The following is a 26,564-nucleotide window of genomic DNA, read 5'->3' on the forward strand; positions in this document are numbered from 1 at the left end:
AAGTGCTTAAAAAGCAGTTAACATTTGAAATGCTTTATATATATGTAATTCCAAATGAAAGTTCATGATAATACAACTGTATTAAAATTCTTCAGAAGAAGCCAAGAAGTAATGAATGAAAACTTAAGTTCAAAAGTTTTTAGCCAGTTTTTGTTTTTGGACAGATATTGCAAAGGTCACAAGTTTTTTTTATTTGAACTTTATCATTTTTGTAATAACCATATGTAAAAATAAATATAGTTTTTTATTCACGTTTTAGTAAGAAAAATCCTTGCTGTCAGTTTTAACATTATAAGCTAGCTGTTTCTTATAAGCTCTTCTACTTTATTTTTGAATAAAATTCTGAGCTTTTTTGTAATTTTGCTTGTTATCTACAAGTTTAAGCCTAATGCTGTTTTTATTTGTGGCTCTTCTCCATTAGGTCTTGAGTAAGTCGGTTTAGTTTGATCTTCCCTGATAAATTACTTTTCTTCTAAATGGCTCTTACTATATTATGGTATAGAAAACTCCTTATTCTTCATTACTCTTGTACAATTCCAGTCAACATACTGAAAAAAAATTAATTTCTCAATTTTATATTTCATCATTATTCTTATTAGCCACAGCCCTTAGCCTAAACAATTTCTTAGTGACATAATCTGTCAAGTTGCCTCTAGCAATTGCAAATTAAAAACTGTTACTTCAACCCCTAATTGTAAACCATATACACACAGATTCTACCTCTTAGTTATAATTTTTTGTTGTTACTCTTAAATAGAATGTAGTTCATTCCTCATATAAAGAACCATCTCATATCCTCTATTAAAATGTTGTTGTTATTATTAAATGATTTAATTCTGGAAATTCAAACTAATTCATTTCATCAGTTATCTCTAAATGTAGTCATTATATCAATGTTCCTGTTCAAATTTAGTCCTAAGCTCTCCCACTTGTTACAATACACCTAATTAATGAACTATAAACTGCACAAAATCCTGATAGCACATTTTAAGAAAAAATCACCAGCTTATGCAGTAAAGATTAAGTTAGTGTTTTAAAACCTTTACTGTTGCTTACTAAGGCTGTACACACACAAAAATGCACAGAATGTACATGTGATAGACTTACAAGGAAAAGATGTTAAAAATGCTCATTTGTAATGCTTATTACTCTTGTTAGCCTACAACAAAAATGTGTTTATGTATTGTACCCAAACCTTTTGTACAATACTAAATTTGTACACATGTTAGTAGATTTTATTATACTCAATTATAGAATAATTATTTTAATATACACAGAGGTTTATTTAAAGTGATGTTTTGTGTGAAAAAGCTGCCTTTACAATAAGAACAAATAAGTTTATATTTAGATATGACAGATTTATTTCTTAGTATTATTTAGCTTTTGCTTGGTTTATTTTCCAGTCTTCTGTATTCCCAGGCATACTATAATTTATTTTCAACTTCCTGAGGTTCCTCACCACTTTAAGTTTAGTTTAAATATTGAATTTATTTAGAGCTTCCCTATGTAACTTGCTATCTACGTAGTTAGCCTACTTAAGTGGAATATGTCTCTAGCATATAAACATAGCTAGCCTGTTTAAGTGGAGGCCATCTTTAGCCTATAATTCTATTGTTTCCTTAAAACTGTTCCATATGTCAAACCACCCCTTCAATTGATCCATGTAAATCATTCCTAGTTTTGTATTTAAGCCTTTTATTCTGCAACGGCTACACTTGCAGGTGGTCGTGGATGTTCTGGTGAGAATTTAGATTAGCTTTTTCCAGTGGTTTTCTTTATTCTGTTGGCTCTTCATAAGGCCAGTTTGGATCAGCCATCTCTGGCTCCTTTTCTTCAGTTGGTCAGTTGAGTTTGTGATGTTTTGGGTCTTTCCTATCAGTTTATCTGTTACTCAGAGTTCTAGTTATGATTTATTCAATTCCTTGTAACATTCTGTTGGTAGTACCATATTGGCTGGCTCAACCCTGATTTCTGCTTCTGTGGTATTTTCAGAAGTGCCTACCTCTTTCACTTCCTTTTTGGCTGTCTCTGTTAAGGCAGATATGACCAGCTACAATACACCCAGCCATCCTGAAGTTCAAGCTTCCTACTTAGAGTTTATGCAGTCCTGCACAGGGGATCAGTTTTTAACTTCTAAGGTTAGTTTGTATCTGTCTTAATGTCTGCATAGTCCCTCGATGGATGCTTATGAAGAGAGATGGTACACACAATAAAAATGGTATATTAGAAGGAGGTTGAACCTATTTTATCTAGAAGTGCCAACCAGTGCTCATTTTTTGACCTGGCATTTTGACAAGAACTTATCATTTTCCATAATTACCTTATATAAAGCAGCCTTATTTGAATATCTTTAGATACTCAAAGAGATGAAAATTATTTGAGTCCTGATTGCTCTCTGACCCCCTTGAGTTGTTTAAGGTCCTTCTTGCCAAATGACTGTTTCAGTTACCTAACTAGGATATTAACACTCACTATGAAAATTAGAAAATAGATATGAGTTGTCTTTTTCATTCTAGAATCACTTCACATTATAACACAAACACAATGTTTATTCTAAATAGTTTAATTCTCATAACATTATCCATCTATATGTATTTATTATTTTATTTTATTGACCTTTAAGCTGTACCTCATCAACATTACAGAAGTTTCAGTGATGAGGCACATGTATGCTCATTATAGTATCTAAGAGTACAAACTGGCCCTTGTCTTGGCTGTGTGCTAGTGGACTAATATTTTATTAAGTCAAATTTCAGTTAAATACATTATATTTGTAAGTAATAATAATGTATATAAGAATATACATTATTAGAAATATAAATAAATTCTTAAGCTTCAGTTTTGTTTTTTTTAAACAGAGTAGTAAGTAAAAAATAGTATTGAAAACAAGTATCTCTTCTAGCTACAAAATCATTTTCTGCTTGCTGCAAGTTGCTAAGAAATTTTATACATGGAGGATATAAAACAAAATTATTTATTTTTCATATTTTACACTCGAATTTTAAATAACAAAAAATTTTCAATCACAATGTCAGTACCACAGAATTCCACTATAATTTATCAAACTTTGTAACTAAGCTGTACTTTGTTCTAAAAAAAATGTGGTCTTACAAGCTCATTAATGTCTTATTTTACCACTTTGAAATTAGTAAGAAAAGAAGGGTTTCTTATGCAAATGCTTTGCAGAGGCTAAGAAATACTCTAGGGGATATTCTAAGCTTTCATTTGGATTACACACACATATTATTAGGTGAAGTAGGTGTATGTAAGCAAATATTTGCAAATATAGAAGAGGTGGAGGCACCTTGGTTGATTAGGTAATGTATTGATATCTTGTAAAATAGAAAAGACAGGAGGATTTTGCAGCTTGCTGATATCAGTATTGAGTATCTAATTCATAAGAAACTATAGACTTTGTATTTAAACACCACAAAATCTGATATTGAGGTTTTTTTAATATTTACTTTTAAATTAAGAAATCAACTGATAAGTGATACTAAAATTTGAATTACAATCTACATTTTAATACCAAACTTATTGACGTACATTCATAAAATAGTAGTTCATTAAAATATTGAATGCGAGTTTACAACTGTAATGATATGGCCTTTGACACATGACCATAGAAATGCCCATGTTGGTACAGGTAAGTTGATATTACATACTCTTTCTTGACATCTACTTGAGTCTTTAGCCTCATGTATTATGTATCACCTTTCCTTCATGGTTTAATTTTTGTTTCTGCTGGCCTGTGAATGTTGCTAGTTGGAGTTGTTTGTGTTGTATATGTACAGGACACTTGATCATTCTGTGCCCTATACTAAGACAGGTCCTTCTTACCTAAAGACACTGGCAGTCAGGGAAGGAGATAAATCCTTTTTTACTTATTAATTTGACAAAGATTTCTCCCTTCTATGATTTGCCAGATCCCAGTTGTTTATGTTTAGTGAGGGCCTTGAAGTGTTATGTTGCCTCCAGTAATGCATTTTAAGGTACTAGACAATACTTTTTTATTTATTGGGATCTTTCAGTTTTTCAGGAGTTATTCATAGTTACTTTGAGGTGGTGGGAATGAAAATTGATCCATATTGCTTATTCTTGATTCTCTTTGGAGGCAAGAAGACTTCTATAAGAGTCATGTCTAATCAGATTTCTACATTCTTAATGGTACAGTTGGATTGCCTGCAGAAGGACATTGTGTGGACTGGTATATAGACCTCCCACAATGCTGTTATTTTGCACTTTTACATAATCTGACATTAGCTTCTTCTGCAGGTACTTACTTCTTGTAGCTACCTTAACCACATCTGCTAGATTATAAAGAGGGGGTGAGTTTTTTTCATTACTTCTATTGTCTCTTCTTTACTTTCCTGGGTCCCTTAAATCTTTCTCCAGGATCCCACTCTTTGGTGAATATTGCCCAAGCAGATGTGCTTTCATCAAACCAAATTTGTACTAGCAACCATTAATATATTTTATCTGAGTTGCAACAGGCTCTGTAGAAATGAGATGTTCCATAAAACTACCAAGAGATATACTGGGTGATATTACTGTACCATGCAGGAACAACTTCTCATGGACTGTAATGATTACTGCATAAGGGGATCTTGCCCATCCCTTTTGATCATTGGATTGAATAAGTTGGGGTTGATTTGCTTTTAAAAATAAAGGAACTTTGTTCACGTATGGCAGTGTTTCCAGAGTATTGTTCCCAAGGGCTCTCCAACACAAATTACCCACCCCCTTCCATATTCTACTTGTGGAGATAGGGAGTTATTACTACAACTGGTTTCCGGTCACGGAGGTGGTGGATAGAAGGTATTCTGCCAAAGTGTTCAAGTGAATTTCCTCTACTCATGAGGAAGAGGATAAAGTTAGGTGCTCTGTTACCTAGGGATCTAAGTGATTTAAAAAAATAAAATCAGTCCATTGCCTAGATGGACAAAGGAAGGAATTAGTGTGAGAGGAGGTAGCTATTATTGGAAATATGTTTTCAATTTAAAAAAAACATCAAGTTTTGAGCCTCCTACCCTTCTTTTCTGAAGTGAAGATAAGAGATCTTAACCTGTTTCTATTGCATAACCTTTTCATCCCTGTAATTATCTTTGAAGTCTTCCTTTGAATCCTTTCCAAGAGGTAAATATCCTTTTTTGGACAGAAGGATCAAACTGGACACAGTATCCAGAGTGAGGCTGAACTAGGGATTTGTATACATAGCAAGAGATTTACTTGTTATGATTTATAATTAGTTTGTCTATAAATACCCCTTAAAATTCTATTTTCTTTGTTAAAAGAACTAGAGGTAGAACTTCATAATTTATTTTCAGTCTAATTGATTACTTTCAACTAATCAACTATTCTTATGAGACTTCTATTTGTAATAATTTGAAACTTAGATCCATTGATTATTTTGATCATTTGGGATGTTAATTGATTAAGTTGAATAACCTTGAATTCATCAAAAATAATTATTATAATATTGATATTTTCATTACTTATATAGCCAAAAAGAATAATTAAAAATACTATCTTCAATTAGTTGATTATTTTTATTATATTAATCAATGTAATTGAAACTTATAGTTAATTGGTAATATTGATTAATCAGGTTTATTATGAAGTTGGAATCGTAACAGAGCTGCCTTAATGGCTTGAGTAACTTGTACATGTTTATGAATTTTACTTTTTTGGTCATCTTACTGAATGAGTTACCACCTAAATTACGTGTGTAATATTCAACTTGTAACAGCTCAAACACATTACTTTGCACTCCTTATAATTTGAAGTCCTGTGTTAAATATTCATCCAGCTTATCTGTTGAACCAAGTCATATTGTAGTGCATCACCACCTTCAATATAACTAGAAATACCCAAGAGTTGATATCACAAGCAAACTTCTAATTGTGCTTCTATCAGTGTCATTAATGTAGATAAAAAAAAAAAAGGGGGGGTTAAAGTCCCAGTTACTAACTGCTAAGATATTCCACTAGTAATAAGAGTCCAGAGTAACTACACAACAAATTCTTCCTCATTCATTCTCCCTATTGTTAGACTATATACTGTTTTTGCATGATTTCTGTTACACATTTTTTTATTTTGTCCTGAACCCAGGACTGGAAAGGCCAACTTCAGGTGACTGACAGCAAGTTTGAACTTGCTGCTTGTCTTCCTGGTGAGTTTTAATTTTACATATTTTTACCTTAATTTCCATACACTATTATAGTATACTACATCTTGTTTGGCACGGATAGGCTAGTAGCTTTGTAAACATGAAATGCCTACCCATCTACCTCATTCATCATCACTCTTGTTCTCAAAACCATGAACAGAGACCAGTTCTTAGAATCATATGACAGATATACCTTATAAGACAGAAATTAGTTGGCCAAACTATGTGAGAAACAGTAGGATCAGGAAGTCCCCATGGCACTGGCACAGTGGGGCCCAGAGAGAAAGAAAATGGTCAGACACTCCACCAGAGATTTTCTTCTAGAGCAGTATGTGTATCCTACCCTTCATTACGGAATATTAAAGCAGAAGATAATGGGTTCAAAAGAGCATTACAAGTTGCAAAAGAAGGTGTCATAAGAAACTTAAAGGACAACAGCAGCAAAAGTGAGCATGTGTCAGCAAAGAAAAAATTTCATGAGGAAGGTGGAGCAAGGAAGCAGAAAGCTGAAGTAAGGGATATGGTCTTTGACTGGTTTATTAAAAAGGGAACTGCCAGTGAAAGTGTTTAAGGCAAAGTGCAAAGAACTGTACCAGAAATAGTTGGATGCACAAATATATTACATTGACGAAGAAAAGCTGCTTCAGTTTTGTACTCTTTGGATTCATTATTGGATGAAGGAGTTCAGTGTCAGTCTGAACAAATCACACAAATAGTATGCAATCCCTCAAATAGTGTGACAAAGGACAGAATGAAACCCCCTTTTGATGAAGAAAGAGAAATGTTAGATTGTGATGGGGAGGATATCTTTGGGAGCACTACGAAGTATGAGATTCTGGAAAAATGAGATGAAAAGGGAACAAATAAAAGGCAAGACAGAAAACAATTTTCAATGTATGCCTGTTTTTTTTTTCTAAATAATGCAAGTACATGTATGTATTTTGTTTTCCTTGATTTAAATTTGAAGTGTATTCATGACCATTTAATCTGCTGTGGTGTTGTCTGATCTCAGGAATATTAGTCTTGAAAGATTGAATTTTGTTTTTTTGTTTTTTACATATAACTAATTTACAGACAACTTTTCGTACACGCTTCATGGTTTCAAAGTAGACTAGCATATTTCAACTTGAATTAAGGCCTTTTTCACTCTGGATAGACGTTAAATACTGGAGCTTAAAATTTGTTTGAAAGAGAACTTAGAGGCAATGTATTTTTAATTCCACTACTTTGTTATTACACATAGTATGTCACTCTTACTCATTCTTCAATCATTGTTCAATCATTGTTCAAAAAATGCTCCAAATAAACTTGTTTAAAGACAAGTCTCTTCCATTTCCTTTTGCACTTTACACAAATAAACATGGTAATATCAATACTGTAACCACAGTTACCACAATTAGGAGAACATAAAAATAATGGACATGAATGAAGTATAAAGGGAAAAAAAAAACCTCCATTTTGTATCCTGTATTGTTGACAAATTATAAATTTCTAATAACCTTCTACTGTTATTCAGGACCCTGCTATTTGGAACTGTATAATAAGTGTTTTCATTCTACAACCACACTGTATATTTTCATGGCTGAACAGTCTTTAAGTTGTTGTATTAGGATGTTGGTTGATACAGTCTTCTGACAAAATGTTGTTTAGATTATCTTTATGTATTCTATATGTGAAGCAGTCTTTTGAGACAGTTAGTGTATTATGCTCGTTAGTTACATATATGTATGTATATATCATTCATGCACTAATATAGATGTGAATGTTGTTTCATTTTAAATCAAGATTTAAATATTTTTAGATTTATATTTTAACCTAAAGGAAATACTTTATTTTCATGCACATTTGTACTTGTATGAAATATTAGTTTTTTCCTACATCTCAATTATTTTATAATCTTAAGTCTTGAGCTTAATGCTTATAGGAAACTTACAACTATGCTAACAAGAAGTAAAATAGCAGTAATGTTGCATATACATATCATCATGTATTAGAATTCATTGTTTTGTCACTTGAATATATTCACATTAGTGGAAAGTAAAATAGCAGTTAATTTCTGTGTGTGTATGAACACTGTTTTGTCATTCGAATACAATCACATTTGTGGAAAGTAACAGGCTTAAGAGAGAATACATAATTTTCTTTTAGTTGTAAGAATACAAATAATGCATTCTGGTAATTAATCTGTGTATTATAATGTGATATCACCTCCAAATCATTACAATTAAAGTAAAAAAGATCTCTACTAAATGTAAAACACAGGAAAGCTAAATGAGATTTCAGTATGAATTAAAAAAAAAACAATTTGTAGAACTGAATCATATGAAACTAAACATTTCCCTAATTTTGAGTTAAAATATTTTGGAACTGTGTATAACTGGACAGTTAATTGTGGATACACACTTTTGAAATTGTTTAAAAATAATTTGAAAATAACCATATTTACTCTCAGGAATTTTGTACATACACTGCTGGCCAAAATCTTAAGGCCAATGAACATAAAGAAAAAAAATATGCATTTTGTGTTGTCAGACTCAACCACTTATTTGAGTAGAGCTTCGAAAGATGAAAATAAGAAAAGGGAAAATAAAAAAAAAAAATTTAGCATTTAATAGGGAAAATGTGAACATTATGAAATTAACCTAAATACTAGCTGGCCGAAAGTTTAAGACCATACTGAAACAAAGTCCTAAACAGGGTAGTGAATGCCCAACAAGAGGTCTCAGTAGTGAATTGCATGGCCATCATTGCGAATAACTTCAAACATTCACTTTGGCATGGTTGATATAAGCATTTGCAGAAGTCTTGCTGGAATGTTATTCCAAGTGGTTAAAATGGTTTCACGAACATCATGCACTGTTTGGAATTGATGTCCATTTCTATAGACTTCCCTTGCCATCCACCCCCAAACATTTTCAGTGGAATACAGATCTGGTGAACACGCTGGATGGTTTAAAAGAATCGCGTTATTTGCCATGAAAAGGTCCTTTGTCCTGCGAGCATGTGGGCATTATGGATTGCAGTGTTGTCCTGCTGAAAGATCCAGTCATTTCCACACAAGCGAGGGCCTTCAGTCAATAAAGATGCTCTCTCCAACATGCCAGTGTAGCCAGCCTTATCGTGCCAGTAACGTTGGATGCCATCTGGACCATCCAGGTTAAATTTTTTCTCATCAGAGAACAAAACCTTCTTCCACTTTTCTACGTCCCATATTTTGTGCTTCAACGCTGGCGAAATTTTCTTGGGCTGACCACTTGAAATTCTCATTCCGTATCCCTCAGGGTCTTTTAACAAATTTGTAACAGCAGTTTTACTATGCCCAATCTCAGCAGTGATGGCACATTGAGAGAGACCTTGCTTTTGTAGCTTAACAATTCTGCAATGTTCAAATTCTGTCAACTTTTTAGCATTTGCCATGTTTTTACCCAATGTAACACAGGAGATTCGGTGGGAGATGTTGACAACACTAATGACTAAATTTTGTTTCATGTTTACTGATTAATGCTTCATTTCAGTATGGTCTTAAACTTTTGACCAGCTAGTTTTTAAGCTAATGTCATAGTGTTCACATTTTCCCTATTAAATGCTAAAAAGCTTTTTATTTTTATTTTCCCTTGTTGTCATCTTTTGAAGCTCTACTCAAATAAGTGGTCGAGTCTAACAACGCAAAATGCATATTTTTTCTTTATGTTCATTGACCTTGAGAATTTGGCCAGCAGTGTATGTGCTAATGAGCAGTAGCATGAATATCTGTTTGCATAATAAAGTATATTACAGATAATTTTGGTAATTAGTGAAATACTTGTATTGAAGACATCAGTAGAAGTTGATGAAATGTGTTTGTTTGTTATCAGCATTGTGGCAGTTATGTAAGTATATGTGTATTAGAAACATCTTGGGTAGTTAGAGAAGTATATACAGTAAGAATCATAGACTAGCTAATAAATACTTGTTGCATCAAAGGAAAATTTTACTTAGGTATGTAATTTTACCTGAAAAAGATGGTACAGGACAGGGCATGTGTGTTATGCCTGATGGCAGAAGTTAAAGGTATTTGTATTATCAGAGGTACCTGTGACGTGTAGTTTCAAGTGGAAAAAATTAGAAACTCTTAATATGATGTTGCATGTGTACAAAGAAAGACAACATATCAAAATCAATGTTATATACAATGTTCTGTAATAAATAGTTTTTGTAGTTCATTAAGTACCAAACTGTCATTCCTAAGTGTCTTTTTATGTAAGTGCCATTATGTTTATGTTTTTATGTTTTTCACAATTATTTAAGCTCATTTTCATATTTTGTTGGTTTTATTAATAAACAAGAATAGTACTACAATAGCAAGTGTGAAATCATTAGTGTTCCTGTCAGTATGATGTGACATTCTAGTAGCTAAATAAATACAAAGTTTTTCTGCTCAAAGCTTGTGTGGTTTTGTATACGTACAAACAAAATGTAACAGCTGTACTTCTCTTTGTAGATATTACATGCCATAGTAATAAATCCAGGTTTAAATTCATTCATTAAAAGCTGTAAGTTTAGAAGTAAAGAAAATATTTAATTTGATATTTATTTTATAGCACTAGTGTATAATATACACAAAATAAGTAAATTTGATCTTTTAAAAAGTATAGTTAAAGAATGTTAGTGTTAATTTGATTTCATCATAATTTACTCTAGTTAAATATACATTTTTTCTTGTATTATAACATAAAATGTTTTAAAAAATAAGTTAATTTCCTGGTCCTTTTTTTTTTTTTTCAGTCGGTTCATTTTGTCCACAAATCTAAAGTTTCAGAACCACATGTCAAATCTTCAGTGTAGCTGTTGATGTGAGGAGGTTATGTTGTGAAAATGGCTAACTTGGATGAATATGTACCACATCTGGATATCCAGGACACAAAGAAACGTATCCAATTAGGGGATGATATAATAAAGTTTTTGGAGAATCCTATAAACTCTATAGAATGTGAAGAATTTGCTGGTTTTGTAGACTCTGTAGCATCATGGTTGAGTAGCAGCAACTTTAAGGTAAGTATTTGTCATAGTGTCTTTCAAAGTACTTTATATTTGTTAATTAAAAAGGAAAATAACGTGTACACATAAAAGTAAGTTATTATATAGGTTGATGTTTTTTCCTTTTGTAGATATTTGCATTTTAAAAATTAATTTTTTGGAAAATTCACAATCATATCAGATATTACAATACACTGAAAAATTCATAGTTCTGTGACAACTGAGATATGATTGACACTTGGACAGCATTTCAGGTTTCATTAAAGTAGGTAAATAGCTGTTAAAAATGACTACTTTTAGAAGACACTGTAGTGAGTGGAGAACTGGGAGTAGAGAGAAAATATGCTTTATTGTATAAAGTTTACTAATGAAGAAAAGAGCTATACTGTGCTTGAGGTTGTTATATACACTCAAATAATTAAGAAATACTTAAATTATTAGCTTTATTATTTTAAGTAATAAAAAAGATATTTTACAGTAATGCTGTTTTTAATAGACATTAGGTGTAAGCAAAGATACCTTTTCAAATACCTATGCATATGGACTCTGGTATTTTGGTGAGTGGTAATGATGTGTATTTCAATGCATGTATGAGTACATGTTGATTTGGTTTACATAAACACATTTGAGTGTTATGTATAGCTTTCATAGTGTAAGATATTACATAATTTACACTATTTATTTAAATTAAGAATACATGATAAAGCCACTTGTGTAAAATTATATTGATATACAACATTTATGTTAAAATATATTCCATTCTGGCACTCTGTGAATTACTTAACGTATAAGTGTTATAAATCATAATACATGTAATGGGTTTTGAGTGCAACCAAAGAAGATTTTAATATCGTAGCAAGTATTCAGCTATATCTGCTTTATTCTGTGTCAATGAGATTTTTTTCCTGATATCAGGGCAGTTAGGATATGAGAAACATAGTAGTAGTTGAAAAGATATTTGTATCATCAGTAACTTTGACAACGACTGTTTTTGTACATACCAGATTAAGTTGTTAAACTGTAATTTTCATTAATTTTATTTAAGCCATTAATCACTATTCTAAATTAGAATTAGATGAAATAAGGATGATAAAATGGAAAATTAAAAAAAAAATTCAACAGTAATTTTCTTTTCATAATGTTCATTCCATTTTTATACTAAACACATTTTAAATTCAAATAATCATTACAGCTTTGTGTTTAATTGTGAAAATTGTTTCCATCAAAACTTTTTGGGGTGTGAAGGCTGTATTGTTCTCTAGTGAGTCTAGGTTATGTGGTAAGACAAAAAACAATTACTTATCTTTACCAGTTTTGTTTTTGCTTCTCTCTAGCACCAAAGATTTAAAACGATTAAACATCAGCCAATCAAATACAAATGGGGGTGTGTACAGTCACTAATCTTCTGAGAAATTTGTTTTCTACTTAGTTTTGTAATGAAGGAACAGTTAGTGATTCATTTCAAAGTACAGTTACTTGGATATTAAGTTTGTCATTTGCTATTTTTGCAAATGTCTGAAACAAAAATTAGAAAATAATTAATTGTTTTATAAATACTTCTGAGTGGAAATATGTATTGCTTGAGACAGTCTTTATATCCTTCATATAACTTTATGCTGCTTCAGTGGTCAAGAATAATTCATTTTTGTGTGAAAATGAATAAACAGGATGTTAGTCTGATTGTCAGCAAGTTGTCTTTAAAGGCAAGCTGTTGCCATGCCCCTTTGATGCACATTTTAGTGATGCACATGCTTGAGTAGATATACAATACATTTGTTACACTGGGATAGCTTCATAAATGAATATTTCTACTTAAGTAGTGCCACACACACACACACACACACACACACACACACACACACACACATGTGTTTTAAGTACATATGTGTATGAGTTGAACCATCATCGTAAAGTTTTATTGATAATGGTAAGACACAGAACCAAGTTAATGTTTCCTCTGGATATGTGCCTCCTACTGTCATTATTTTGCATGTTGCAGTTGGGGAAGACCCAACATTGGATTTATCTGTGATTATTCACAGCAAGATTGAACATTACATAGGTCAATGCCCTCCTCCTCAACAAGCTGAACCTGTTCAGGCTAACAAATATTTTGATGGCTCTTTTCCACTACTGGACTTTGCTTCTTTTTCCTGTGCCCCACCTGCAGAACAGCAAGGCCTAATATGGCATTTTTAAGAGAAAATCTCTTCCTAATTTATTCCACATTGGCTTATTTGTTGTCTTCAGCTCTCACTTTACACATATGGTTTTCCTATTTTGGGGATTTTCTGAGCTGAGACATGACTTTGTCCCCAGTTCATTTATCACCATCCCTTATCTTAGTGATCTTCAAGTGGTCCCTTCTCTTTGAGAGTATATTTTCAGTGATGTACCTGGGACTTTGGAATAACATGTGGAATCTTTACATAAACACACTACCTTTTCCTCTTTGGTTTTGTGTTTGTTGGAGCTTGTACAAGCCCCTGTTTCTCTTTCCTATCCCAGTTCTTTTCAGCCTTTTTATTCAACATCGATGTACATATTATCAACAGTATCAGTAAATAATCAGTGTGTTCCCATTCAGTGGGAGTTTTCTTGAATGGATTTGTCCCCTTAGGTGATGTCTGTCAGAAGCAGTACAAGACTTTGTTTCAACAGGCCATTGAACCTGTCCATCATCTTTCTCCAGGATGTTTGTTGCTCCCAAGTAAACTGTAATTTGTCCTGCCTCAGTCATTTTCTGTTCTGTTCTACCATGGAATCTTTTCTCACTCTCAGGTGGGCTTTTTCTCGAGGTTTGTGGAATACCAAGGTGGATGTCATGAATTTTTACTTGCATATTTTGATATGTTGTCAGTTGTGACCTTATATTTGGTTTGTTTACCACAGGGTTGTTTAATTCTCTTTCTCTGTTGCAACACATGAGGTTCTGTTACTTTTGGGAATGTGGTCTTACACAACAGTCCTTTAGTCATACACATATGCAGGCTTTTTACAACCAGTGGGATCTTGTGCAGGATCCTTTAACGCCTCCAATTTCCCTTTCTCCTAGACTTGTACATCAGTGGGTGTCCCTCTTCCTTGTCCGGGTTTACACATTTTCATTGACCATCCCTTCAGAGCTGGAGGGTGTGGTTGATAAATAGAAAACTTTTTGAGAAATTTAAATATAGCCCCCTCTCTAAAAATGCACATACACATGTATAGGTAAATTTAGAAGGTACATTAATGTTTAGATAATATTATGATGTAATTGCTTGGTTGATAATAATTAAATTTCTATGCAACTTTTTAGCCAGCATACATCTAATTGAGAAATTAAGTGCTGAAAATAAACAATTGAAAATAAAAAGTCAAGATTCTATTTTAGTGAAAGCCTTGAGCAAAATTTAAAAGGAAAAGATTACAAATTTGAAAATTGGAGTGCCGAAAAAAACCTATTTTCACAGGATAGATGCCAAATCTATCTGCCCTGTGCCCTGGCTGTAGAGAAAAAACATGATAGTTAAGACAATAATATATGGTATGATATTTGATATTCAACCATTGTGGGTGTTTCATTGCTGTGTGTGTGTGTGTGTGTGTGTGTTAATATACAGATCAAACGAAGATGTGTGTTTGAGAGAAGCACTTGCAATTGTACGTAGTGCAGCTGTAAACTTGTTGGTTTTTTTTCTGGTTTATTGTAGTATTTTTAGGCAAGCTTAGTAAGTCAACTTAAAGTATTAAGGTTGCTAATTTTATGGAAGTAAATATTTAGAGCCATAGGGCTAATCTAATTGCTCTGATTTGTTGCACTTGTAGTTTTCTTATATCTTCTGACATGTTGAATGTTATTTAACAACTATATTCTGTGAGAGGGCATATAAGTATTCTGTATATTTTAGCAATGTTTCTGGTGTACAGCCTCTGTTTCTGCCAGTAATTTATCTGATATAATTGATATATTACTTATTGAGGTGTGTACCTTTTCAGGTATGTCTATTCCATGTTAGACATATGTCAGTAATGCCAAACAATTTAATATTATTTTTCATTTTTGTTTCTGTTTCTTGTAACTTTAATTTTCTTCAGGTTTTTTTTTAGTGTTTTCATAGTTTATTTCAAAATAAGTGATTGCTTGTGTTTTTATTGCATTTAATATAAACTAGTTATTCGTTGTACCATTCTAGAGTTAGATTTAGTGATTGTTGAACTTTTACTATAGCAACTAATGGGTTTCTAGATATGTTTCAGGCAGCTATGTTGTCAGAATATTGGGAGCAATATGTATATGTTAAATTGGGGAATGGAATGCCATTTATAAAAGTTATGTACAGGAGTGGTGAAAGAACTTGTCCTTGCAGCATTCCTGTGGTAGTTTTAAGTGTTTTAGATAGATTGTTATTTACTTTGACTTGGATTTTTCTGTTGGATAGAAAGTTGGATATCAATCTGATTATGAGCTACTTAATATTTAATTGTTTCAGTTTATATTTGAAAGCATTGAGCCACACAGTGCCAAATGCTTTTTTAACATCTTGGAATACTCCCATGGTAGCTTGATTATTATTAAATGATTTGTAGCAGATTCTTTTAATTTTATGAGATGATCTGTTGTTTGTTGAATCATTCTTTATACACTTTGGAAATTTGGTATTAAATTGCTTGTTTTGCAGAAGAGTAAATGTATTGGATATCTTTTCTATTGGTTTGCTGAGACAGCTTAACAAACTGATGCAGAAGTTATCAAGATAAATTTTTCTGTTCTGTTTTTTTGGGTATTATGTTTATTATATTGTTTTTTCCATGTGTCTGAGTAGTAACAAGTTAAAAGTCACATGTTGATTATGTTTATGAAGTGAATTAAAAGTAGGTCTGAAGCTTTTTCAGGACAATATTTCTTATCCTGTCATGACCGAGAGCCAGACCTTGTAGTGTTTTTGTGTATATTTAATTCTTCCTGTGTAACTTTTGCATTTATTAGCTTGTGCTCATTTGTTTGTAAGTTATTGTGCGAGTTGTTACAAGAGGAAGATGGGGTGAAAAGTGTGTTGTTATAATTGTTTACCTGGCTGTGATTATGGTGATTTGTAGTCTGGACAAATTGGGTTTCTAAAGGATGTTTCCTTATAACTAATAAATTAGTTTTTCTTTATCTCCAGATATTGTTTTGTTATGTTTTATCTGATGAAATAGAGAATTGTTATTTTTGTTTAAGTGGTTTAATTTTTTTCTAGAATTCTTTGGGTGTGTTTCATGAGTTTCTAAGTTATTACAAAATTCCAGCCAGGTAATTTTGATTAGTGTTTTGATCCTTTGTTTTATATATGTGTGTGTTATGTTCATTTGGATTTTCTGGTTAGGATTGAATGAAATGAAATATTGTCTCCAGAGATATTTTTTGTAGATTATTGAATAGCATTAAATTTCTTAAATAGTAAAATCTGTTTTGGCCAAATATCACAGGCATAGTACTTAAGACTTTGTATGTGATAATTTGCTTTGGTGCTTGTTACATTGCTACTCAAGTCCAATCTCATCAGGTGTTCTTGTGTTAAGGGCTGAAAAGTACCCAGTTGATGACCTAGGACAAAGTTTGCTCATTTATCATAAGTAAGACATTATTCATTATAGTTTTTACTTTCAGATTTTAGTAGTTCCTCTGGCTTTATTTCACTTTATTTGCTTTCTTATTTGATATACGCTATAGGAGTAAAATCTATAATTTTACTTTTTCACTACAATTAGGTGCTTGTAAGACATATATTTTGCCCAGAATAATGTAGTATACTAATTTGCTATATCTGTACATGTACACATGTAATTTAATGTTTTTTTTTCTGTTCTATTATATTAGTTTTAAGAGTTGATAAAACTAATACATGTAAAAATCATTTTTTAAATCTTTTGTGCATTTTGTAGTTGACCAGTGTAAATTATCCTTTTCATTGTATTATTTGTAAATACATTACATCACATGTATACATCAGTCTAATCCAAATAAGTATAAAAGCAGTATCATGAAAAAATTGTAATAAGTGACTAAATATACCTTCAAAAAAACAAGACTTTCTTTGAATTTAAGTATGAATTATAAATGGTTTAATTATTAAAAAAAGAAAACGATGCCGTAAAACCTGAGATATAATAAATTTCAAATAATATTTGTAAATTTAACCTGATTTCTTTTTTATGAAAGTGAAAAGTGCAAGTTAATCTATATAATTAAAGTAATGTACGTGCATGTGTCGGAACCTTTTTAAACTTCACTAAACTATGCAAAATGAAATTTGAAGTAGGGAAATATGGATGAATCACCATGTGTGTATGGGAAGGGATGGTGTGAGCTGTAATATGCATTGCAAAGAAAAGTTATTTGGGAAATGAATCTCATTCCTCAGAAACAACCCATAGACAGCACTGTTTGTATTTAAAGATTTTGTGTATGAATTTATTTTTTTGTAGACACTTAAGAGTTCCGGTACCATCACCTTGTTAAGTCTTAAATCTTGCGCCCTTGCTAACCCCTGGATTTGAAGATTCAGAGTTGATTTGTCTTTTTAAAATGGGGAATCTTATTAATGTATTGCACACTTTTCAAAGCATCATTCCACAGAACTTGCCAGTGAGAGCCCCTCCCATCTTCTGGTAAGGTTAATTCTTAAATCTCTTCAATTGCTAGAGTGAAGACATAGGTGTATTCCTCCTGATTTTTTTCTTGTTGACTTGTTTATTCTTTTTTTCAAAAGTCATAAAGACCACTAAAGTCTTGAATTTTAAACAGTAGTTCCAAGGTTGGTGTAGGATTGCACTAATTACTGCTATGTAAATGTATAAACCAACTCTTATTTATCTCACCTTTTGTTAAATGCAGCAGTAATGCTTTTACAGGTAAAATAAAGGTACAATACTGGTAATAATTAGTCAACTAATTTCTCCTATATTTGCTAATACAGACCTTTGTATTCTTCTAATCAATGTTTTACTGACTATATACATTTCTTACACTATGAAGTGGTTGCATTGCAACCATATTTTATTTTTATTAATAAAAAAAAAAAGTTCTAACTTAATTGGAAGTCTAATACCCTGACAGATATTAAAAGGTTAAGTTTAACAAATGATTCACTCATATATTCAGTTTTCATAATTGTATTGTATTATGTGCAAAAATATTGATTATACCATGTTTTTAGTTTTCCATCAAATGCATCTAAGAAAATGTATAAACATATTCTGTGAACATATTTTGTCCATAAATTTATTTCCCATTTTCAAAATATCTATTGTTATAACTTTTTCTAAAATATACAGTCAAAATTAAATGAATTAATGTAATATCTTTATGTAATGTTTTGTTAAAAACCTGGTTTTCTTGCTTGTTTTAGATACAACAGTATGCTAGAACTGTGAATTATGTGGCTACATTAAATAGTAACATATGCAAAAATGAATCTTTATACTTAATTATAAAGAAGACTAAATAGCTACAAGTATTTGCACTGCTAATTCCATACAGTCTATTCAGTTTTTCACAGACAGGTTTATGGGTGTGTCTAACACCACTGCCTGCAGAGTTGTGGCTTTCCACCTACATAAACTAATGAGTTTGTTACTTTGGACTGAGTAGCTGCACTAACACTATGTTCTTGCATTTTCAAGAAACTAGAGTTTTTCCTGTTATACAAGAGATGATGTTAATAAAGAAAATGGGGAAATTTAAGTGTATGTGCATATCTTCAGAGAAAATCTTAACTGCATGATTATCCAGCTTTAATATTTGTATGTAAAATACAGGTGTTTTAGTGTAGTCTTTCTTTTGTTATCAACATGATACGTAATGGTTAAGCAGTAAAACAAGCTTCAAATTCATTAATTTATCTACATGTTTTCAAATATCAAAAATTACTTTAATTTGAACTAGCTTCTCAGTGTTTAAATAGTTTATTTTCAATATGCATGCAAAATGCATGCCATTATTGTCTATTCTACCTTTTTATAACTTGATATATTTTAAGTATCAAAAAGAAGTTCCATATTCATTTAAAAATCTACTCTAACTTTGGAATGGTGAAAAAAAAGAATAAGTTTTTAAATGTCTATAGAGCTTATTTTCATATTCTGGTTTAAGGAATACTTCTGTGAAACTTCAGTTTTGTGTGTATGAACCTTTTTTTTTTTTTATGTAATAAAATTAATGTTGGATTGTCTTCATACAGCTCGGTTGTTTACGTAGAAGTCAGCCAATAACAATGGGATATTTTATTAGGTTATTTTAAAACTGTTCATTTTATGAGTTTTAACATCTTTCTTAATATTCTCTTTAATACATCTTTTTACATGTAGTGATAAGCTGTGTAAGTATATTTCAGGCAACTATTTAACATTTATTGTAAATTGTATCACCCTTAGATGTTACCAGTCATTAAATAATAGATAACGATTGTTAAATTCACTTACTGTGAATAGTGGGTTAAAATAATTAAACTTGCAATAAATATACTTTACTCACACACATACCATGGAAGAATGTTTGAATATGAAATGTAATTTTACAATTTTTTATAATCTAACCAACAAATATAGTGCTTACTACTGGCAGGGTCTACATAATTGTATATTTTCAACTGTTACAATACTTGCTGCAAGCGCTGATTAAAAAAAAATAAATAAAAAACTTACTCATTTGCTGTGAAAAGTATATTTGTAATCCTAGCAGTAATTATTAAAAGTATTTGCAGTGTTAATTGTGTTTTATGTTTAATTTTTGTGCATAATTCACACTTTATTAGGGATCATTTAAACAACAAAATCATGGAGCCACAAGCAATTTGATACATAGAAATTAATATACACTGATTTTTGATATAAAAGAATGTGTATATATACACATACAGTAATAAAATGTATGCCAAAAAGAACATTTTATCATTTTAAATATAAAACTATTTTTCCTTTTAAATTGGAATGAGGGTTAGCCCTGTGATAGAGCTCTGAAGCATGGAATTTATGTTGAACTGGGTTTGAATCTGCACAAACTATACAGTATTTCTAGAACTTCAAACTATGGGTGCGTTATTAATTACAGTAAATATCTCAGCTTGCATTATAGGTATTAGGATGGATGCAACTGGGTTTCTACTCTCTGGAAAGTAGTTCAAAATTATAAATGGTGGCAAATAGCCATAGTAGCTTTACTATAAATGTAAGTATAAATTTCTATAAAATAAAAATATTATATTTTTGAAACCAAATAAATGCAAGTTGCAAATAAATTTTATTAATCAGTATGTCATACATGTAAATGGAGACATCTTATCTAAACTTAGCTGGTTCATATCATCCTTTGGTGAATCTTTTTTTAACTGGTCTCTCTGAGCATCAGACCCAGGCCCCTTGAATCAATTCATTCTTTAATAGTTGCATTTAAGACTGTTAAGTTGAATGATGACAGCCTGGTGATGATGCAGTTAGCAATGTTATAACACACTCATACTTGTAGTAGGGAGGGTGGTTATGTAATAATCACAATTTTTGATAAACTTGTATCCATTGATCTGTATGACATCCTTTGAGGTTTCTTTTCACAGTAAATACAAAAAAATCATAAATATTATTGTGAGGTGAAATAAAGATGTAGACTAGTAGAAGTTGAATGTCATTGTATGCACCGAGTTATATTATTGTGAATAACTTAACAGTGAAGTTCTCATCCTAGTGTAGCCTAGAAAAATTGGCGTAAATACTGTACATGTATAGCATTGGAATTATAATCTGAAGGCTAATATGTTAAATATTGATTTTATTTTTTGTGTCATGTTTTGTCAAAAGGAAAATTGAGATTAAGGGGACAAAAATGTTCATTGTAATGTTTAAAGAAAGCCTGGTTGCATTCATAAAAAAAATTCCTATTAATTTACAAAATTAACTCAGTGTTGGATGTTGTTGCAGCTTTAATCTATATTGATTTTTTTAAGTTTTTAAAATTGTTAATGTCTATAACATAATTAATATGGATAAGGTAAAATAAGTAATATCTTACCCCATTTAAACTTCTTGTAATGCTATCATAAGGCCTGTTTTTTATTTAAATAAAAAAGTGATATAAATAATTTTTCTCTTTGGACATTACAGTTTTTTATACCTTTTAAATTAACTTGTCAGTAACTCTGTAAAGTTAGAATTGTGCATTAAGACTTATTAAAGTTGAATTTTCCATATAAATTATTTTTGAAGGATGAAAATGCCATAAAACTGTTGCACATATGCCCTAAAAAGTGAAAAACAAATGTGTCAAAAGATTAATGAAGGTTTATATGTGAATTTGTTACTTTTCATAATGGACATTATAATTAAATGCACCATTTGTTAAAATACCTCTAAAATACTTTAGACTTTACACAAAACTAACAGCATAGTTACCAGTTTGCTTAGTCTTTAACACTGTTGTAAGCTGATTAAATGTACATATAACTGTTAAATTTATAGATAATTTCTTGAGAACTAATTGCTTTTGACCTTGCTGAATTTGTGTACACAATTTATAAAACTTGTTACATTCAAACATGTTTCTTTTTAGACATTGTTTAACACCCATTGTGTAACCTTGTTGTATCCATTTACTATACTATAAAAATTCTGTACTACCTATTTTAAATTTAAGTGTATTTTTGAAAACCTGTTTTATTTAACATTAATCTTATTGAGTGTTTCTTGAAGTAACTGCACCTAATTATAATAGCTGTCTATACAGCTATTATAAACTAACATTAGTCATGCTGAACATATTGGGCATATCTTGAAGACTGTATTTAATCACACTGAATTTATAGATGCTGCTTTGAAAGCTACTTTCACTAGAATATGTTGAATTTATTGAGAATAATTGTTCAGTTTATGGTACATTATCTCCAAACCTATTTATGTCTAAACTTTTGGGTTTATCATCATAGCATCTTTAACACTAGAAACACTTAACCGAGCTAAATTTGTATGTGCAGTTTAGTCTTTGAATGTTAATTAATTGTACTCAGCAATGTTGAAACTTCGTTAAATTGTATCTAACTATATTTATGGTCAGTGTTTAAATGAACAACAACAACAAAAAAAAAAAAAAAAAAAAACTTGTGCCAGACCACACCAAATTTATATCTTGAAGGTTAGTTGCATTTGTTGCCTTTATGAACACTTGTATTTCATTTGTGATGTCACTGGATATGAATATTAGATGAATACAGAATATAGTAGATCACATGACACTTTGATACGTTGCCACAAAAGTAAATTGTTTCTTTTGATTACAATTTACGTGAAGCAACACTAGTTATTTTTCTTGAGTGGGATCATGTATTGCATCTTAATTACATGTTTAAAATATGGCTTTCCCCAACTTCAGACAAGTTGCTTATTACTTATTGGTTAAATGTGGGTGTGTCTCACCATATTTAGAGAATGACAGAGGTGGGATCATAACCATGTACAGCACTAAAGTACACAACAGTGTACCTGTATGAGATTTGTACAAGTCTTGGCAGTTATTCACTTGGCAAGGGTGGAAAACTAGCCTTGTCTGCTTCCCACATAATCTTGTTTGTCTTAAGTCACTGTGCAGTGTAGTTACTTAGATCCAATCATAATATGTGTGGTGAGTGACATGTTCCACAGCTTAGAGTGGGTGAGAGTGCTTAAAGACCTTCCTGCTTATGTACATGTACCTGAGGTTGATAGGTGTATGTATGATGAAAAATGTAACATATTTTAAGTGATTATTTTGTCATCTTAGGATGTAATTGTAGAGTTGTTTTTTTTAGCTTGTTCCATAAAAAGTCTTCATTTTATAACTCTTTACTTATGAAAGAAACACCCAGAACTTTTATATTTACAATAGATTATGGAATTTTTGTCATTCAACTTAAAATAATCCAACTAATGTTTTTGTGTCCCAAACAGTGGAACTACATGTACTCATTGATACTAATATTTAGAAAAGATAAACATTTATACACATCTCTAATACCACAGCTTGTGACAGATGTATTAAACCATTTAAGGAGTATATATGAAAAATGTGTATAATATTTACCAAGATATTTTTAATGAACTTTTACTTTGCTCAGAGAGTCTTTGAATCTGCTTTTGATAAAAGAATAATTATTTTTTGCAATTTTAGTTTTGTACTTTAATATCTATAAGACTTTTTAAAAGTTCTATATGTGCTATTTTACTTAACCCACTATAATTGTCTACTACAATTTTGTTTCAGTTTCTTTAAGAAAAAAGAAAAATGTATTTATGCTCTTTTATTTTCTAAAACTGAGAAAGGCCCCAGTCTTACAATAGTATTTTTTGTCATAAATATTTTATTGATCGATTTGTGTTATTTAACAGGTGTCACAAAATGGACTTACAATTTTGAGACTTCTTGCTGACAGAATGAAAGATGACTTTAGACCCTATGTTTCCACAGGTATGTACAAGACTTGTGCACATAACTATACAATGTATAATAGTGAACTTTTTTTTTTTAAATCAAAAGTCTGTCATCAAATTGTAATGTGGTATTTGTATACATACTCTTATCTGCAATTTCTAATGGTTACCATTTATTATGTAAAATTAAGGAATTTAACATGTTTATTTTATTTATTTTCTGAGGTTTATAAAACAATGGTAAGAAGATTATTATTTTCATAAGAATTTTGATCATTTCAACATCAGACTGATGCTTAAATATTGAGTTTAGATGTATATTTTGACACACCAGTTCTTTCTGCTGTGAAAAGTTTTTTAAATCATTATGTCACGTTTGCTTGATCTTCACAGTGTTGCCTTTGCATGCTATTAATATTTTGAGGATTTTACTTTGTATCAATCACTTCTTCATATAAGATCACAAAAACTTAGTTAAATTCTAGCTTTAAAAACTCAATGACCTGAGTATATTCAATTGGAAGTCTTTCTTTAGATCTGTTTTGTATAAGTGGTCAATTTTCTAATATTCTTGTTTCGTAATCACATCTTAAAACACTGCTGTAAGAAACTTTAGTATAATTTTTTGTTTTGTATACTGTATATTTACACGTCATGACAATGTAATTCCTTACCCTCTACTATATATATCAAAATTTGCATAATTCCATGCTGAATCCAAAATGTGACTGGTCTCGATGTATCACAGTTATTTACTGTGTACTGTATGTATGTATGAAAATCATTATATTAGCTTAATTTCTTATCATGCTGTGTGTACCTTTCTAAGAGATTAGGTGAACAGTTAATTCTTTTTGTTATTTTGCTTTGGCATAACAAGATTTATTTCAAACTACTTTATGTTATGTAAATTAAAATTTAACATAAATGGTAGTTAGTCATTTGAAGATTGTGTTTTCCTTTCTTATCTGTCTTACTTTAAATTGTAGTTATAAGAGCATATATTAATTGTTTAACTTTTCTTTAGGACTTGTCAAAAAAGAACAGACAATGACATTAAATGTATAGATAAACAATTTTCTTAGGTCTAGTATTTGGAATGTATTGGATTCTACTTACAAGAAATTTGATCATTTGAACATATCAGAAATCCAGATTAATATTTTTATGGTATTTATAATACAGAGCAAAAATACTTTATTTCATATCATGTATTAATTGTTAATGTTTTACTGCATTATCTAGCAAGTGTGTAATAGGTTTTGTAACAAAAAGTGCTTTATGCTTGTTTTGATTTTGTTCCAGCCCATTAGTTTTCACTTTGTGCCATGTTCATAACTCATAATAGATATTTTCAGTCAAATTTTGTAGTAGAAAATCTATTAATCTTGCATTTGAGAAATTTTTAATTTTTTTACAGATATTAAACATGATATTCATTCAAAATTTTCACTCTTTCAGAGGTATATAGTTGGTAATATGCAGAAAATGGTTTTCATCACTGTTCAAGGTTATATAATTGTTTTAAAATCATTATTCTAATATTATTTTAGCTCTTTACTCAGTTTTCAGTTTTATAAAGTGTTTTTATATATTTTTCCAGTTAAAGAATTTTCAATCCATACAGATTGAAGAAAAAAAATTTTTATAATTTTTTCCAGTTTTGTCAGCAACTGTAGATCGTATGGGAGATAGCAAAGACCAGGTAAGAATTATTCTTATTTTTATTTTTTATAAAATAATTCATATTGTTTTCTTACATTGATTGGTTGATTACAGTTAATTCTTTTATCTATAGCATGCACAACAGTAACGCTAGATGTACCTGTGCAGACTCCCCTAAAGTGTTTTGTTTCAAGACAAAATAAAACCAAAATTAAGAGTAACAAATATTTTTTTCTTCCTTTTCAAGTTCTTCTGTCATGCTGAGTTGTAGCTTACAGAGTGCATAGTTCTTGTTGTTTGTGGTGTGCATTTTATTGATGTCATAACAGTACAAATTGCAGTGGCATAATTTCAGTGTCTACTGACTGACAGACAACACTCTATTGTCTATTGGTGCAAGGGGCTAAAACAAGTGACTCCACCAAGCAGCTTTTTAAAGAAATAAGCAACAGCTGTATGAACAAGTTGATACGTAATATAAATAAAATAAATGTTTTTCACCATAGTTGGTATTTTCTTAACAAATAAGTGTTATTTTGCTTTACGCCTTTGTTGTTGATCCTGTCATTACTATTAGTTTTCTTGGTGTATTCTTGTTATGAGTCGTGTAGCTAATGTTGTATCTGTATAGTGGATTATAAATAATTTGTATTCATATTTTGGATACTCTTTTTTTTTTTTTCCTGAGTTATTAACTTGATGGCAACAGTAGGTCATTTGTATTTACTTTAATAAAAACAACGTTTGTTGAACTGTGCAAATTGTGCTTAAAACATTATATTATATTTGTTATGTTACATTTTTAAAATCATTCACATTAAATATTTAATTTTTATTCAGAGTTATCCTATGAACTTCAAGTTTTATATCATGTGGTTGTTTTGTATTATTTAATAGTCCAAAGTACAACTTATTGGATTTGTGACCCTGAGAAGCTGTTCTGGTCTTGGGTCATTTACTTCACAGCAGTTTTTATTTGAAGTAGAGTGAAACCAGAGTTTGGAATGATTTTAGATTTTGAAAGAAATTTTCTTAAATGTTGAAGTTATTGTTGTCACCCTAGACGTTCATTTTTGTTCTTGTTTCTAATCTTCATATATTTTATTATTCTCCTTTGAAGTAAGAATCTAGAAAGATTTTTAGGCCTACTTCATAGATGTGATATGGTTATTATCTCAGTTCTAAAGACAGTCCTTGTATTGTATTTGTCCCACTATTGTAGAAACATTAAAGGAAATCTTAATTTTGTGATGCAGAGGCTCACTTTTCTTTTTTTTTAAATAAATCTAGTCCCTGGACT

General features: G+C 30.7%; 1 protein-coding gene across 10 annotated transcripts in view; it reads left to right on the plus strand.

The window, feature by feature from the left end:
* LOC143225113 (CLIP-associating protein 1-B-like) overlaps positions 1-26,564 on the plus strand; it is a 183,557-nt gene that overhangs the window by 4,040 nt on the left and 152,953 nt on the right. For 5 of the 10 annotated variants that reach the window (XM_076453911.1, XM_076453906.1, XM_076453907.1 and 2 more), the window contains exons 2-4: positions 10,934-11,200; positions 23,558-23,636; positions 25,261-25,304. In XM_076453911.1, the coding sequence (XP_076310026.1) occupies positions 11,024-11,200; positions 23,558-23,636; positions 25,261-25,304 (300 nt within the window). In that variant the 5' untranslated portion in view covers positions 10,934-11,023. Of the gene's footprint in view, positions 1-10,933; positions 11,201-22,659; positions 22,900-23,557; positions 23,637-25,260; positions 25,305-26,564 lie in introns of those variants that run through there. The other 5 variants (XM_076453913.1, XM_076453915.1, XM_076453916.1 and 2 more) reach the window with 4 other exon arrangements.

Source organism: Tachypleus tridentatus, chromosome 9, assembly GCF_004210375.1.
Source record: "Tachypleus tridentatus isolate NWPU-2018 chromosome 9, ASM421037v1, whole genome shotgun sequence".
NCBI lineage: Eukaryota > Metazoa > Arthropoda > Merostomata > Xiphosura > Limulidae > Tachypleus > Tachypleus tridentatus.